At 32.5% G+C, this 16,952-nt stretch overlaps 1 protein-coding gene across 1 annotated transcript; it reads left to right on the top strand.

Annotated features, from left to right (window-relative positions):
• Nucleotides 1-4,221: 4,221 nt before the first annotated feature.
• LOC140450105 (venom allergen 5-like) lies at nt 4,222-16,712 on the top strand. Its single transcript, XM_072543538.1, has 5 exons — nt 4,222-4,393; nt 6,132-6,296; nt 12,457-12,538; nt 15,744-15,894; nt 16,397-16,712. Exons 1-5 carry the CDS (start codon nt 4,271-4,273, stop codon nt 16,635-16,637), a joined length of 762 nt encoding a protein of 253 aa, XP_072399639.1. The 5' UTR covers nt 4,222-4,270; the 3' UTR covers nt 16,638-16,712.
• Nucleotides 16,713-16,952: the final 240 nt, after the last annotated feature.

The raw sequence follows: 16,952 nt of genomic DNA, 5'->3' as shown, positions 1-16,952 counted from the left end.
TAGTTTCAGCAACCCAGTTGTGTATCATCTGTACCAAGAGCTTTTCTAATTTTAGCATTATTTACTAGCGGACCAACTCGACATCGAGTTTTGATGTAAGTTTTGCTGATATTTAAGAGGGTAGAGTCTAACGATCCATCGTTTCCGTCGCCTGGTGTAAATGTTCCAAAAATTCTAAAAATAAACTGTATCGACGCCAATTTTTTTAAATTGAAAATCGATACAGTAGTTTTTTAGGATTTTCAGAAAGATTTACATTAGGAAACGGAAACAATATGATTGTTAGACTCCGCCCCTCTTAAATAAAAAAACAGAAGTAAAACCGGAAGTAACTTTTTTTGCATATTTTAGATTGTAAAATGCCACGTTTAAGAAAAAGAAGTCGGTTTGAGAACTCTAACTAACTAACTAACTAAATTTATATTTAAATATTATTTAAATTTAAAAAATACAGAAAACAGTATGATGCTCCGCGCTAGTCTACACTACCGCCTACTGTTCCACTTTTTTGAGAATACGCCACAATTTTACTTTACAATAAGTTTATTTTTTATTTATTTATTTAAAATAAACCTAATTTAAAGTAAAATTGTGGCTTATTCCCAACAAAATTAATAATATATTTCTAACTAATAAATTAAAAACAAAGTAATGCTTACCTCAAGTATTAAACTCAAAACGTAGTCTAAATCTCTAAATATCAATCACAACACTTCACACACGCTGCACTTGTTGGAAACAGAATACTTTTTAACTAAACATAAAAATAAAAAAATACCAACTCATCAGATAGTGTAAAACAGACCCCATAAATTAAAATCGGAGACAGGAGGATCCCGAATTTTGAGTGGTAATTATCGTTAAAAATACATTGAAAATTAGGACTTTAAATTTGGAAGAAAGAAACCTGTAAAATTCCTATACTTTACTATAGGAAAAATTCATTTTATGGCCGCCATTTTTAAACCGGTTCGAATTTTTTAAATTTTAAACCTTAGGGGGAATCTACTCAACAATCTGTTTAATTATTCGAAAAAATTATTCTCCTATCTATCACCGTTTAGGAGGAGTATTGCGCACAAGAAAAGGGCTTAGCCTTTTAGTATATAAGATCCCTCGGGATGTTCTACATCGCATTTCATAATTTCTGGGCCGTCAGTACAGTTTTGGTAGAATTCGGCAATATTGTTTCTGTCATCTTCAAACAACTCTGATATACAGTATGACGCAAATGTATGGAACAAATTCATTATTTCAGAAATAGACGACTTTTAAAAAAAATCTTAAAACACGTCAATTTTAATTTTTAAATGGCCATTAACTGAGATATACGTGTTGGACATTACGTCATCAGTTTCGGAGTAAGGACGTAATCGACGATTTTTTTAAATACAAACCGAGGGCAAGCGACAGCTCATTTGAAAGGTCTCCTTATCGTCATTGCAACGATGTAATCACTTGAATATTTATTTCTACAGGGTTCACTAAAATTATGAACTTTGTCAAGTAACATGAAATTACAATAACTATTCATTCACTGAACTAAAATACACTAAGGAACACCACTGGGAATAAAACAAAATATGGTTTTTAATTACTCAATTACTCAATCAACAGTGAGTAAAATTGAAAAAAAATTTAGAGAAACGGGTCAGTGGTAAAAAATCAATATCCGAAGCCAACAAACTGGACGTTGTACTTTCGTTTCAAGACAATCCCCATACCAGTTCTAGGCAGGTCGCACTGGATAATAATGTCCACCAATCAACTGTTGTAAGAGAGCTAAAAAAAGAGAATTGGCATCAATACAAAGTACATCTGGTCCAGGAGCTATTAGAAGACGACTTTGATAGAAGAATCGAATTCTGCGAAACCATTATGGAAAAATGTAACAGAGATCGGGGTTTCATACTAAAGGTACTTTTTTCTGATGAAGCGTATTTTATGCTGAACGTTCACGTAAATCGCCAGACATATACGGGGCAAGTGAAAATCCATATTGGATGGAAGAGTATAGGACACAATATCCCGAGAAGGTGAATGTTTGAGACGGCAGTATAAACAATCAAATTTTATGGCCAAATTGTTTTAGGAAAACTTAACTGCTTCTCGTTATCTAGAATTTCTTCAAGATTATCTGTTGCCACAGCTGAATCAGCTATTTAGAATTAGAATTAGTTTGTGGTACCAACATGACGGGGCTCCCCCACACTACGGCGTTGAGGTACGAAATTACCTTAATAACGTCTTCCCAGGTAGGTGGATAGGTAGAAGGGGCTCATCGAATGGCACCAAGGTCTCCCGATTTCACTCCGTTAGACTTTGATTTGTGGGGATATTTAAAGAGCAGAGGGTCAAATCGACCGAATAATGTAGAAGAGTTAAAGGAGCGCATCAGAACGGAAATTGCACAAATAACACCTGAAGTCATCGAAAACGTTAGGAAATAATTTTTTGCTCGTTTTTTACATTGTATTATTGCTGAAGGTAGTAAATTTGAACATTTGTTGTAATTTAATTGTATTTAAGTAAACATATATTGTAAGTTAATTGTATTAATAAACCAACAGTTTTGGTTAACCTTGTAGAAATAAATATTTCATTGATTATATCGTTGCAAAGGCGATAAGGAGACCTTTCAAATGAGCTGTCGCGTGACATCAGTTTGTATTTAAAATAATCGTCGATTACGTCATTACGCTGACAATGATGACGTAATGTCTAACACATATATAGCAGTTGATGGCCATTTAAAAATTAAAATTGACGTGTTTTAGAATTTTTTTTAAAAGTCGTCTGTTTCTGAAATAATGAATTTATTCCATACATTTGCATCATACTGTATACAGCTGCCACTCTTTTCTTATTTCGTGCTCCTGTACAATAATTTTGTTATCTGTCAACTAGTACAGATTAAACAAACTCGTTTTTTAAATATGTTAGTTATTTCTTTTAGTTTTTTGTGCATATTAAATAAGTCGTGTTTAGATATTACATCCTACATTTCGTTGCACCTTTCTCTCATCCATTTTTCTTTGGCTAATTTGATCTCCTTTTTTATTCTTCTCTGCAGATGTCTATATTATGTTTCATTAGATTTTATCAGTCGACGTTGTTCCATTAATTTCAAGATGTCGTCTGCCATCCATTTATTTTTCCTGATTAAGTTTTTTCTATAATGATTGTTTGTGGAGATTTCGTTAACTTGGTTTTTAAATTCACTCCTCTGGATCTTCTAGTTGTTCTCCGATGTTTTTTTATTCTATTGTTAAATTCTTTTTTAATGTTATGTTTTATGTTTATATCGTCAAAGTTAAGTACATTGGTTTTTGGTTTTTGTCCCTGAATTCGTTTTAACCTTAGTTTAATATCTGCTACAAGTGGTTGATGATCAGATCCAATATCTGTCCCAGTAAATTTAGTGACTTTTTTGAAGGCATTTCGGAAAATGTCATTTATAAGTAATTTAAAATTTAATTAATTAATTAAATTTAATTTCTTGAGGACCCAAGGTTATTGCCATCATCAAATGGGGCTTTCCAAGTCTCTATTCATCGCTTGGGTAGTTTATACCAGGTGTTTGCCATTATCACATCGTTTTCTTTACAAAGAAAACGTCCTGGCTGAAGAATCTGAGACAATGGAGTGGGAAAACGTCAATAGAACTTTTCAGAACGGCTGCAGATAAAGTCAAATGGGCCATGATGATTGCCAATGTCATTAGGGATGGGGCACATTAAGAAGAAGAATATGTGCCTTATGATACACAGAAAGATGTTATCTTAAAATTCCTGATTTTTTAATTTTGTTACATACATCCTTGTAATACTCAGGCAGCGATATGTTGATGAGTTTTGAGAATAAACAAACTACCTAAAAAAATTCCAAGAAAAAATTACAAATTATAATTGTATTTGTCAAGCTAGAAAATTTATCGATAATACATATGTAATATAAAAATTATTTGCTTCAAACCAAACTGTAAACAAATGTTTGTAATTTATATGCTTATCAAGCTAATGTTTAAATAATATAAAAAAAGAAATGTGTGGATGAAAGGAAAGGCATGTGTTATATTTTCGATGCGGAGAACGTTATCCATCCTCTGCAATTATACGTTAATTTTATTTAAAATTATCACTTTACGTAGGTAATGGAAAAACAGCAGTTTAAGGGTTTTCTTATAATATTGATAAGATATGAACGGGTATATAAAAACAATATTTTGCGAAGCGTTATTCAAACACTTAATGGTTTCAAAAGCAATACAATGGATAGACGTATTAAGCTGTTTTATTTGCTTTTCGTACTTTATACTGTGAAAGCTCAAACTGATTATTGCAAACTAAGTTGTGGTGGTACGTTACAGACGGTGTGTGAAAGAAAAAATGTGGTAAGTAGTGTTTAACCGTTGATTGAATCAATCAACGGTTTAACTTAGTAGTGTAATTTTATTCTATTTTGTTTCTTGTTATTTTTTGCTTTCTTCCATGCAAGATATTTTCTTTCATTATTTTTCTATTATTCTTTTTCGTATAAACATTAATCATACTCTTCTAATTTTTCCTGGAGTGTAGCAAACCATTTAGATATTTAATTAGTATTTAAACAAAAGTAATTTTTTTTTATGGCCCTTTATAAAAAGGTTCGTATATTTATCACCAATTCACAACTTCGAAAAACTCAGAAAACGTTGTAAAAAGTTTTATTTTGTTTGTTACAGAGAAGAGTTAGTGTGTATATAGACTTTTTTTCTTCGCCTTCTTCTTCTTTATAAGCAATTCTGTTTGGCAGATTAATACCTCTATGAGTTATTCATATTGTCACTCATCTTTTGCGTAGTCCGATACTTCTTCTGCTGACTTTGGTAGTGTTCCAAATATGGACAGCAACCAATCTTCGGGTATTACTCCTGTTTTATAGACTTTGTTGAACAGATCATTAATCATTTAATTAACTCAGTGGGTATCTAATCTAGGCCTAATGATTTTGCGGTCTTTGCATTTCTAATTGCCTGTTCTAATTCGCACATTATTATTTTCGGTCTTGTTTGTTCCTGTGGTTCTTCTTGTATCATTCTATCCTCGTCGAATAGTTTCATTAGGTATTCTTGCCAAAATCTTAGTTTATCTTTGATGTCTGCAATAAGTTTACCATTATCATCTTTGAGTATCCCATAGTGTGCTCGTTTTTTGGTATTTGTTAGTTCTTTTATTTTTTTATGCATATTAAGCTGTTGTATTTACTTTCACACTCTTCTATTTCTATGCATTAATCTGTTAACCGCTTTTCTTTGGCCTTTTTTACCTCTACTTTAATTCTACTTTGTAGTTCTTGATATTTTGACTCATTTCTCCCTTTGGCTTTTCTCCTCTCTTTTATTAATGCTAAAATTTCTGAAGACATCCACTTCTGTTTTTTATTTGTCTTTTCAGGCTTTAAATTTTCTTCTGCATCCCTTAGTAATGCCTTCTGAATATTGCTCCACTTTTCATTGACATCTTCTGATGTTAAGATTTCTTCTCCTACTTCTGTTAGATTTGAGTTGACTTGTTGGATCACTTTTTGATGTATTTCTCTTTTTCTTAATTTTGTATAATCAAACGTTGGTTTATTCTTAGGTATTGCAATCTTTTTTGATTTTCACGTGCGTTGTAGTTAGCAGCGGGTTATGGTCTGAGTTGACATCTGCTCCAGGGTATGCTTTTATTGTTTTAATTGAGTTTTTGTATCTATTTTTGACAAACTTTAATCTTCACAACAACCTTAAAATTTGTGTTATTCGTTCAGTGGAAAAATTTTGATGGTAAGGAGCCCTCATTTGATAACATAATTTGCAATTTGGGCAAAAATTATTTCAAACAAATTATTTTTATTTGTTCATATGTATGTACATCAATTAATATATAAATTAAAATATTATATAAACTTACATAGAACATTTTCTTCTTTCGTCCATTACCTCGGTCAAATGTCGTTTATCATCCAGTCATATTCCTTATATTTTGTTGTACAAAACATTTTGTTGCTTAACTCAATGACCGCTGTTTTAAAAATGTGTCATTGAAATTTTAAGTTGTTAAAAAAATCCCATAATATATGACTTAACTACAAATTTTTTACTACTCCAGAACTGTGGAGCCGATCCAAATAATTGCAAAAATTTTAAAGCAATGACATTGAATGATGCAGACAGACGACTCGTGCTGGACGCTCATAACACATTGAGAAATAGAGTCGCTACAGGAAAAGAAACGAGAGGACCTCAACCTAAAGCTTCGAATATGAAAGCTCTGGTACGTAGATATTTTTTATTGTCGATCTTTTCAATAAATAACTTGTATATTTCTGTAACTATTTTAATTTTATATTATTATAATTAGAGCTGGGGAAATATGCAAAACGCATTTTTGCATATTTTGGATAAATTGTATAAGTGTATACGCTTTTATTAAAAGTGCATATTTTCAGGTATACCACAATATAGACAAATATTTGAGAACGCAAGTAATGTAATTTAGCGAGGTAGGTAAAAATATACCTCGGAAATACCCCTTATTGGTATTCCCCAATAATTGGAATACCCCATAATATGAAAATATGAACAGTGAAACGCGATAAGCCGGTTGCCGACATTAAATTAAATCATAAATCAATATGGTTTTTCCAGATATAACATAATACCAGAATTTGTATTAGCAAAAGACAAAATGCAATTCTCGTTCTGTCCGTAGTTACAGTTAGTTCAGTTTGGTGTATTCTTTGGTTCACTAAAGTTGTGTTCAAGTTTTTATCAAAAGTGTTTGAAAATGCCAAAACAAAATGCAAGTAAATCAATTCTTCTAAAAAAGCGGATTAATAGTAAAACAGAGTTCAAAATCATTGATGACAACCATATATTTTGCGCGGTTTGTAGTTTCTTTTTGAAATCTTAGAAAATTTACATCTTCGTCCTCATATTCTTGGATTTTTTGTTCATAGTAAGTGTAATCTGGGTACGTGTCTATATACCTTCGTCATAATTGCTCTTGTTGTTCGATATTGAAGAGCTCTTCTACCGTGAATTGGTGGCTGGCTGTTGTTGAAAGCGGAAGTTTCTTTGAGATTGGGCTCTATTGCCGGTTTGGCATGTGGATACGCTCATAGGTGTTGGCTTATATGATTGATATGGATCTGGTTTATGAAAATTGGGTTGGTTAGTTGTAGAATTTTATGCATATTGAGTGATTTGTTGATTTTGTTGGAATCTAGGGGGTTGAAATGTCCCTCTTGGATTATTGTTGAATGGCTGTTATTGCAAAGGCATTTGATTTGGCCTAAAGAATGGCTGTGGCCATTGGGTCTTGGGCACCTCAGGCTGCCATCGTGTAGGAGCGGGTGTATGAGTTAAATTGTGTCGTTTGTGAAGTGGCAGATGGTTTGTTAGAAGATGATAAGGAATAATTATAAGATTTTTGAAGATATCTAATATTATTTTTTTTCTAAATATATCGGATAGCAAGAGCGAGATTCGGTGGTCTCATGGATCGAATTGTTGATTCTAGGGGTTCTCTTAGATCTGCCAAAAATATGGTTAGGCTTGTTGGAAAAACTCTTTTTTACTTCTTTTAACTTCCTAATGTTATGTGTGTAATTCAATGTGATTTGAAATAGTATTTAAAAGATTCATGACTTTTTCATGAAATTGTTGAGGATTTTTGTCTGGGACTTGACGAAGATTGACTAAATCTCTAGTTAATGAGTTTTCGTTAGGTTGGTCTGCAAAATTTTACTGAAAAACTGATTTCATTGGCGGCCAGTATTTACAGCCGTATACAGAAATAATAAAAGCGACATCCCAATGAGGTCAGTCAAGAACATGTCGACAATATAGCGTCGAATTATTGGCTGACATCAGGAAAGATGTTCCCTGAAACAGAAGGTTCACTACTGGCCATTCAGGATCAGGTTATACCCACCAAAAATTACCCGAAATATATCGTCAAAGACCCTCAGATCCAGAATGACAAATGACGATATGGATGTTAAGCTCAGGAAACCATCCAACATCTTACCGGGGGCTGTCAGGCATTTGCTGCAACTGAATATAAGGAACGGAACGACTCAGTAGGAAAGATCATTCATCAAGAGATAGCTATCAAACTGGGACTTCTTCAAACAAACCATCTTCCATATTATCAATACGTTCCTGAAAGTATACTTGACAATGACAACTACAAGCTATACTGGGACCGCATTGTGCTCATAGACCAAACAGTGGCACATGAACATAATAGGACAGATCTCATACTAGTTAATAAACTAAAGAGACAAACAACATTAATTGATGTGGCGATACCCAACAACAATAATCTTCGTGTTAAACAGAACGAAAAAATCGCCAAGTACAGGGATCTGGAAATTCAAATACGAAGACACCTCATAGAGAACATAAAAAAGGTCTGAATGAACATCTCTACAAGACCATGCAGAAAGCTGTACTACTCTCAACGTCCAGATGTGTACGAAATTTTTTGGGAGATACTCCAACATATCAAGTCACCTAGGGCTCGATAACACGGAAAGAGTCCCACCAGAGCTCAATCCTTTTGATACCGTAGGTATTGGATAAGTGAATTTACCCCTTAGAGGAAGTGTGAGCCGTATGGCTAAATCTGGGATAATAATACCCAAAAGCAAACTTAATTCCAAGCACATAGTAAAACCAATAAACACATACGCAATACCACTTTTCACATACTCATTTGGCGTTATAAAATGGTCGAATATGGAAACTGAAGAACTAATTAGACCGAATAGAACTGTGATAACTAAATACACATCAACCAACCCAAATCATACTTCCAGCGCATGACACTACCACGCACACAAGGCGAGAGAAGAACATTGTGTTTTGGAAATATCACCCACTACTTAAAGATAAAAAACAGCAAAAAACAAAGACAAAAATATATAGAGCAGCAATTAGACCGGTGATAGCATACGGAGCGAAAGTAATATGTCTTACGAAAATAGGTATAAAGAAAATAAAAATATAAATAAGAAGTAAAATATAAAGAAAAAGTAAGAATTATTAAAAGCAAAATGATAAGAATAAACAGCCCAATAAAGCCCGAACAAGGAGAATATAGAAGACTAATGAAGCATGAAATAAGAAATAGAAATATAACCGAAGGGGAAGACATAGTGAAATTTATTAATCCACAAAGACTGAGATGGTTTGGACACATACAAAGAAGAGAAAAAGAAGCACTAATTAGGAAGATAACAAACCTGAAACCAGTAATAAACAGACCAAAAGAAAGACATGTTCGCATGTTTTAAATAACATTTTTGACGATTGACCATTTTTCATATAATTCCCACTAAAATATTTAATAATACCAGATAATTTAATTTATAACTATCAACGAAAATCTAATATATGATTGCATGTATAAATTTAATGGTAATACGATATTCACAGATAGCGCCGCTAAGTACCTCTTCGTCGATAAAAATGTTTAGATAATAAATATGTATCATTTTTCAATGATATATATGTGGATGAAACTTTATGTTCCTGCAAATGCGTAGCCGATTGACACAGCGGAGCAGTAAAATATTATATATAAAGATGTTGTTGAAGATATCTTTGCTTACTTGGTCTACTAGGTATTTAGTAAAATTACTGTCTACACAACTTGGCAACTCAGCCAATGGATATAATAATAGAAAACTGTAATTTATATTAGGGTTTAAAAATATTACAGAGTCATCATGTAGAAATCTACAAATAAGTTAAAAAATTTACCAGAGCTCATGCAGCAGCAGAGCCATCTCTAGGATCAGAAACAAATTAATTGTGGGTGAAGATCAACCTTAACTTTTTTATTTCCAATTTTCAGATTGTATGTGTAAAAAAGTTTCTTACCAACAAAATTTTAATAAGGATCTCTGCAGTTTGTTAATTGGTTGCAATATTCCAATTGCAAAATGGGATAATCCATTATTCCAAGAATTTTTAAAAAAGTACTGCAATAATGATGTACAAGTTCCTTTAGCTACAACTCTACGAAAAAAATATGTAGATTCTAGCATGCAATTTACTATTGAAGCGATTAAAACTGCAATTGGAAATAATTCAATATGTATATCTGTTGACGAGACGACTAATTTCACGGGAATGTGTTTAGCACCGGATATTTTTGCAAAAAACGAACAATTTATCTATTTGTAGATTTGTAAACGAATGTCTGACTAACTTTTTTTTACCTCAACCGATACCAACTAAAAGTGATGCTGCGCCATATATGATCAAAGCTGGAAAGCAGTTAAAAATATTTTTTTCAAATTTGATACACGTTATCTGTTTAGCACATGCTTTAAATAGAGTAGCAGAAACTGTAAGAACAGAGTTTCCAATCTCTCCAGAACAGAGTACAGGCTTATAAATATCGTTTACCTAATGTACCTTTACCACCTGAACCAGTGATAACTAGATGGGGAAACGCGAAACGTTTCATTAGACCAAAGTATTGAAATTATCAATTCATTAAATGAAAAAATTAAACACCTTGGGGTGTAACGAATGTTTTGCCTACCACACGGGGCATTAATACAAGGGGTAGAAAATTGGGGGAAGAAACTACTGGGGGTGGAGAAGGCAAGCAAAATAATCGAAACATATGCGAACGGCACTCAGGTTTTGGTAGGAGAGCTGGGGTCGTGGATAAGTAAAAGACAAGGGGGTTGGATTGGGACAACTACAAAAAAATGAAATAAAGGGGTACTTATACAAATCTCTTGGGACAAACAAAACAGAAAGAAACAGGAAACACCTCTAGTAATTTATAAAGAGCGCCACTTCAAGGTGCCTAATTATAACTATTACAACAGCTAGTTGTAACTGGAGATATAATTATTAAACATAAAAAACATATCTTTTTCAAATATAACTCAAAACAAATGTTCAGAAACAATATTTAACATTTATTTTTGTGTCACCACAAACAGTTACAAAACATAGAGAACACAAGAATGCTCAAAAAAGACAATACAAAATATTACCACAATAGTCGAAAAATACAAAAAACCTACATGCGTTTTACTGATTTACAAATTCAGGAGATGTTACAAAAACTTACTAATGATACTGACGTATAAACTGTAGTAAATATAAAAATTTTTACAAATAAAAAATTATCCTTTTAAACAATGAAAGCAATTATTACTTTAACAAAAAAATGTCTGTCTTTACTTTAAAATATTAAATGTTACCTTGATTTTTCACTAGTAATTTTGGACTCAAACTTCTGAAAATCAAACAGGAAACCATTTCCATAATCTGGAACGAAGATCTGACGTAGATGGAGTTGGATCAAACAGGAAAATGACAACAAAACTGGTGGGACATCATTTATACTGCTTCAAAATTTCACCAGTGTACTGCACAAATCCCCCAACTATTAGGATACACTAACTACTTAAGGCTTCACTGCTACATACTTCTACACAAAGGGGCCAAAAACAGGAAAACTCAAATTCGACGGTGAATTTGCGGATCCATACTTGTGATCCACTCAGCAAACCAAGTAAGAATTTGATCTACACTTGCACCTACAGCGACCCACCAAGCATTAATAATGACGATGACGAATTTAAAAATTCGTTCATTTAAGTTGAAAATAAACAATCACTTGACAATTCCATTTCTACGACGTACCAGAATTAGGCGACTTTGAGAAAAACATTAAAAGGAAATGCTGAAAAAGTACACATCTTTAAAATAATAAACAACTCTAAAATGGTTTGTATCACTTATACGAGGGGACTTCAATATAAAATGCTACAGGGGAAACCAATAAAGTGTATCAAAAATTCTGCGCAGTGTTAACGAAAAATGAGGGATATTAAAGATTATTTGTAATAAATAATATTATTAAGATGGGGAATTGTGAAGATAATTTAATTTTACAGGTAGAACCCTCAATTATACAATATTTTGAGTTTGCCCCTTTAACTTCATGTAAAGTAGAAAGAAGCTTTTCAGCATATAAACAATTATTATCAGATAGACGGCACAGTTTTTCTCTAGAAATTTAGAGAAACAAGTAATAATATATAGTTTTAACTTTAATAAGGGTATAATAAAGAATGATGATGAATCAAAGAATAAATGAATATAATGATGTAGATAATAAAAATTTCAATAAATATTTTTTGTGACGACTTTAGCGTAAAATAAATTAAGTACTTTCAATACAAGTATTACTGTGGTTTTTATTTATATGCATTAAAAGCACAAAAGTATAAAACGCATATTTTAGTGCATATTTCAACTGTTTTTTGCATATTTGCATGCATATTTTAGGGTTTTTTAAATGCGTATTTCCCGAACTCTAGTTATAATATAATATATTATAACTAGAGTTCGATATTATAACTAGAGTTATCTAATAATTTTAATATTTTTAGAGTTATAGTAAGGAACTGGAATATATAGCTCAATGCCATACAAACTCGTGCAAGTGGGGTCACGACAAATGTAGAAAGACTCGTAAGTAGCGTATTATTCTTATATTTCTAACTGTTTGTGTTAGTTTAACGCATTATTTAATTTAAATCTTTATTTATTTAAGTCAATATAAGGTTGAATGCTCGGATAAATGAACTTTGATCAAATAAAAGGCATATATCAAGCACAGTTTAATTTAATCTTGCCCAAGTACTTTCGATCCCTAGATCATCTTCAGGGGCATCTGAAATAAGCCAAGAAACGTTTTTTGGGCAAGATTAAATTAAACTGTGCTCGATATATGCCTTTTATTTGATCAAAGTTCTTTATTTATTTGTTCTTATACAATACAGCGGATGTACTTTCTGACGTTGTAGGAAGTAGCACTTCCAAAACTCATGTTTATATCATTCAATACGTAAAACTCATCCAGAAAATGTTTATAAAAATAGATAACTATATACATATCAACCGCACAGTAGTTAGAAATAGTGCAATAGTTATTTATTTTAATTCGTTAATATTCATACTTCGAAAAGCTGAAGATTAAAACTCACGGATTATGTACAATTAAACAAGACGCAATATACATAAATTACAACTACAATAGAAGAATAAAGGTCTGGATCGTTAGTGTGATTACCAACTGTTTAAAATCATAAATTTGTTTCGCCACTTCTACATTGCTAACTTAGTAATAATAAATAACAATATTAAACCTCCCGTAGTACTTTCCTATTCTTTTAATTCGTTAGTATAAGGAACGCGAAACTGGTTTGGTACTAATTGATTTTTAAGTACTTCCTCTTTAGCTTTTGCTTTAGATTTGATTTGACACAAATTATTGTAAAGAAGGTATAACCTTATGATTCACCAAGAATTTATTGGACGTTAATATTTTGAAGGTTTGGCCTGCACATTTTTTGTTTTTTGTAGTTTCCAAACGCAGATTTTAATTTAACTATTATCATGGTCAATTTTAACGCCAAAATAAGACAAGGTACAGAAGAGAATTTTGTGGGGACATATCGTGTTGGCACAAGAAACGAAAGATGAGAAAGGCTGAACCAATTGAGGGATATAACACAAAACAAATTGTAACGTTAAATGCTATGAGTCGATTTTAATTGTTTAGAAGAAAGAGAGAAAGAGCTTTAAAAGAATGTTTTATAGGGTCTTTACTTTTGATCTTGTAAGTGAATTTCAGAGCATCGCTACATAGAAACCAGCAGTAATCTGCAAGCATAGCTTCGTTTCAACGACTTTACAACATTTTTCTATCACTACAAGTCCTGATGGAATCTTTCTCAATGCTCTTTCTTCACTCACACCTCACAACTAGGTGGATATATAGAAAGTGGATTTTAGTCCTCTTATGTTTAAATCAATTGCGGCTTATAAGCATCTCTGCTTGATTACGAAAAGGAAAGATAGAGAGAATAATATTTCAAAGGTACTGGTGAATGGAGAAAATTGATGAACCACGAAATAAGAGAACTTTTGAAAGGGGAAGACATCGCCAGATTTAGCAACGCACAAAGACTCAGATGAATGAGATATCTAGAAAGAAAAGATCCAGAAGCAATTATCAAAAAACTATCAAATGGAGAATAATGACCGGTAGACCAAGAGATATACCTAAAATAAGATGGGATATTAAGATAATTTGGGACCTTAGGAAGAGAGTAGTTAGAAAATGGAAATCCATATGCAAAAAAAAGAATGGAGAATTATTGTAGAAAAAGTCAAGTCACACAACCAACTGTAAACCAAAAGTTAATGTGGAATGATTCATCTCGTCAAATGAATCAGAAGAGCCCAAAGAGGGCGGCAATGGCTTCGCCAAAAGTGTAGATTAGGGTGGAGCTTAAATTTATTTTTTCGAATTTCATTTTCGCTGGGTGCGGAATTGATGTTACTTCCATTTTAGAATGAAAACTTTTGACGACATTTGTTCATATTTTCAGTCTGAAAAGTGCCCCATCATGATAAAAATTTTGGAATTTTCGACAAAAAAATTTTTTTTCATTGTTATCTCGCGAGGTACAACATTGCTGCTTCGCTAAGATACTAATGAATACCGTTGAGACAATTTTTGTTATTTTCATTTTGACAACTACCCCAGCGCCTTTAAAATTTTAATTATTTTGTCAGTTTCAATTTTTCAAGAAAAATGTTCGATAAAGTCAACGATACTGTTTTTTATTCATCCATTTCAGCTGTTGGGACTATAATATGAAGAAAACAGAAAAAATAGCCAATATAAAATGAAAAATTATGCTTACAAATTGAAAAATCACTGTGAACGATAATCTTTCTTAGTATTAAATGTAGGCATAGACGATATGATTTGAGCTTATTCTTGGACCACAGATGACAGCACTTGGCACATCTTTCAGTGGATTGTGTGTGACACAGAATGTTTCTAACATTTTTCAGAATTTCATTTTCCACAAGATGTGGTTCTATGATGGCTTGAGATATTATTTCAGTAGGTATTGATATTCTTCGTAAGGTTCTTTCTAAGTTTTTCAATCTATCATATCGATATAATCATTAGCATCTATATTTAAAGTAGGTACGGCTTCGATGTCTCTCTGATCATCAATATTTTGCAGAGTGCCAGTTCTACCATAGTGCAGTCTGTTGTGGCTAACATTTCTAGTAGTAGATTCTCGGAATGTCCAAAAGATGAATTTATCTGTCCAAACGGAACAACTTGTAATACTTCACAGTTAGTAACTACCTTGCCAATGGGATCTGTGAAACCTTTTGGTTCACTTGTAGCGCCATCCAGATGTTGAAAAAGATGACACAATGTCAGTTCATTAGCGTAAGAGCCATTGGAGTGGCCGTTGAAACTTGATTTGTACTAAACGATATTGTCATCTTTGATTCCTGCCTTAACGGCAGTTCTATCACAACCAACAGCCATTCGTTAAATTGTATCGATGGACTTGGAGGAAATGCATGTCCGAATAGAGTTATAAATCGATTTGGCGCCACCATGTTTCAAAAAAATATGGTCGATGGTCAAAATTGATAAAGACCCCCAAAAATAGTGTCGTCGTAAATTTAACCACTACACTTAACAAAGAGAAAACACAATAAAAAAAAATATAAATCTTTTCTCACCTATTTAGAGAATGGACTCACATGTACAAACAATTAATTATTGTGATGATTACTATGAAAAATAATTTAAAGAAAATTAAATTAATTTAACACTAGTTCTTAACTTTTTCAGCTCAATGGGGATGGGTTATACAAAACCTCTCCTCAAGATCTTACAAGGGAACTACTATAACTACACAATATATGTTAAATTCGTCGATCTATAAATGGTATGATGAAGTTAAGGACTTCAATCCATCGTGGGTTTCTTCATTTGCTAGACAGTAAGTTATGGATTTTCTTATTTGCGGTATCCAGAAATATATATATATATATATATATATATATATATATATATATATATATATATATATATATATATATACATATATATCTTCTTCTTCTTCAGCCTTCATTCATCCATTGTTGGACATAGGCCTCCCCCAATTGTTTCCCCCAATTGTTTCCTCCTCCCAATTGTATATATATATATATATATATATATATATATATATATATATATATAGAGAGAGAGAGAGAGAGAGAGAGCTAAGATTAATACTATTATAAAAATTAATATTAAACTCACCAGTCTTCCGGTGAGAAATTGGGCCGAGCTTTCGATATCTTCTTCAGGGCTTCCGAGGTCTCAGTCTCCCGAGCCCCCAGTCACTACTACACTGTCTAGTGAGTGTAGTAATCTACACTCTGCGAGCTGGGTACTGTAGTAATTAACATTTTATTTTAGACTTCAGTTATAAACGATGACAATTGTTTTATTTTTAGCGGAAAAAAAATAGGCCATTATACAGTAGAAGTGTGGGCTCGTACACGATATGTTGGTTGCGGACTCACTTTCTACGTAAGTTCCGATGGTTGGGATGTGTATTACCTAGCTTGTAACTACGGAGAAGGCGGTAACATTAACACATGGCCGGTGTACGAGATAGGAGAGCCAGCTACAAAGTGTGATGGCTTGCCTGTTAATTCGAAATACCCTGGACTTTGTGGACCTGACAATCTTTAGAAGGTGTAGTCAACTGCGTATAGTTAATTGTTTTTATAAGTTATCAATTATTAAAATAAAATAAATACCTATTTATTTCTTGTGTCATTTGATAAAGTTTAAGGATCTGACTAAAGGTAAATGAATGTAGGATACCACATCTGTGGAAAATATCATATACAACATCTTTATATAAGATATAAAGATGTTGTATATGATACAGGGACATAGAAATGACCCTGTGAGTCCATTATAGTTTATTTTTATGAACGAGAGAGTAATTAGCATAATTTTAACTGGTAGCTCCGGCCACTCCATGGGCGTGCTCAAGATTAA

The sequence above is a fragment of the Diabrotica undecimpunctata genome, chromosome 9 (genome assembly GCF_040954645.1).
Source record: "Diabrotica undecimpunctata isolate CICGRU chromosome 9, icDiaUnde3, whole genome shotgun sequence".
Classification (NCBI taxonomy): Eukaryota; Metazoa; Arthropoda; class Insecta; order Coleoptera; family Chrysomelidae; genus Diabrotica; species Diabrotica undecimpunctata.
Note: the sequence above shows the minus strand (reverse complement) of the source record. Positions and strands in the feature narration are given on the sequence as shown.